Source organism: Melanotaenia boesemani, chromosome 6 (assembly GCF_017639745.1).
Source record: "Melanotaenia boesemani isolate fMelBoe1 chromosome 6, fMelBoe1.pri, whole genome shotgun sequence".
Taxonomy (NCBI): Eukaryota; Metazoa; Chordata; class Actinopteri; order Atheriniformes; family Melanotaeniidae; genus Melanotaenia; species Melanotaenia boesemani.
Genome location: NC_055687.1, coordinates 8,565,713 through 8,566,996, shown reverse-complemented (window position 1 = coordinate 8,566,996; position 1,284 = coordinate 8,565,713). Strand labels below are relative to the sequence as shown.

The window sequence follows — 1,284 nt, the reverse complement described above, 5'->3', positions numbered from 1 at the left end:
TCATGATTTCATATTCCAGGATTGACTTAGTTTCTCTTCCACACGGTTCAAAAAGGCAGTGTACGCTCCTCTTCTTCGTTGGTGTCTCTGTGGAACAGAGTTGGTAAACATTAATAGAGGCAAAGCTCCAGCTGAAGTTGTTCTCACGGGTTAAAAATAGCTCTTTTTGTTAGGTAGCTTCCAGATCTTTCATTGTGTATTTGCAGCACTTGGATTAAAATCAAGCCAATAACATGTCAGGTGAAATAAAAAGGTGAAATTGATCAAATATTTAAACTAGTTACTCAAATGAAAGATACAATCATTCTTCTGTGTGGTGCTCCTTCACATTTAAATATTAAGGACTGAAAATGTAGCAGCTGATTGTACTTATAGATGTAATAAAAAAGAAACAAAACCACTGTTACTGTATCAGTATCGAGATATGCTTTAGTGCTTTTGGTTCTGGAAGTGTTTTGACTGCTTCATCTGCAGCTTGACGTTTTATCTGAACAGTGTATTATGTTTTTTTAAGGTCACCGCTTCATGTGCTTTCGTTTCTTTGGAGATAACATTCCTACAAAATCCAGCATCTGCTTAAGAAGCCATGAATAACAATGTTGACACATCATGTACTGACAGTGTAGGAGGCAGATTTTAGAGGCCACGGCAGTGGAGGAAGGATAAGCCTAGGATCCCATGTTGGCTCTGCTGGTTTAAAAGTATCCATCCGTGTCTTAGTGTCTCTGGAGCTAAAGTCAACCTCAGATCTGGTGGTTCGTACTAGAAAAGAAATATATCTTCATTAGTCTATGCATATGTGGATGCAGTCATGATGAGATCAGAGAATAAGGATACTGACATGTGTCTAAGTGCTGTAGTTTAAAATTCCAGTTGCCAGGGTCTCTCTCACGTGTAGTTATCATGTCTGGAAGGTCTTCATCAAGCTGAAAGAGTTCAGTGTTTAGCTGTATATTTTTGGATATATCACCATCTTGTGTTTAAATCAAATATTGCATTATGAAAGGACGTGGAAGACTGTGCTTTGCCTAACTTTAAGACGATGTAAACATGCAGAGGAGGTGTTATGAACATGTTATATTTTTGCCCGACACTCACCTGTCTGAAGTTCGGAGGTTTGGGGTTCATGTAAGGGCCTGGAGGATGCTTTCCTCTTTTTACAAACATCAGTTCAGACTTGAGCACATCTGGAGGTCTGTGTGTTGTGATGAACTTTGGAGCATCTTTCTTCTTGGTGCCCGCATGCACAATGTTGGGAAAAAATCTTCCTTTTATCCTCTTCAT

The 1,284-nt window shown here is 39.1% G+C and overlaps 1 protein-coding gene across 1 annotated transcript; it reads right to left on the bottom strand.

Annotated features, from left to right (window-relative positions):
• si:dkey-30e9.6 (uncharacterized protein LOC564083 homolog) lies at positions 1–1,284 on the bottom strand. Its single transcript, XM_041987449.1, has 4 exons — positions 1,099–1,284; positions 842–926; positions 620–762; positions 1–87 (listed from the first exon to the last, which is right to left on the bottom strand). The coding sequence occupies exons 1-4, from the start codon at positions 1,282–1,284 to the stop codon at positions 1–3; spliced, it is 501 nt and encodes a 166-aa protein (XP_041843383.1).

Bases quoted from the DNA above. Each gene is read 5' to 3' on its own strand.
- si:dkey-30e9.6 (XM_041987449.1), bottom strand. From the start codon at position 1,284: ATGAAGAGGATAAAAGGAAGATTTTTTCCCAACATTGTGCATGCGGGC. The intron at 927-1,098 runs GTGAGTGTCGGG...GAACTCTTTCAG, and splicing joins AACCTCCGAACTTCAGACAG to CTTGATGAAGACCTTCCAGA. The intron at 88-619 runs GTCAGTACATGA...TCTGTTCCACAG, and splicing joins TAAAATCTGCCTCCTACACT to AGACACCAACGAAGAAGAGG.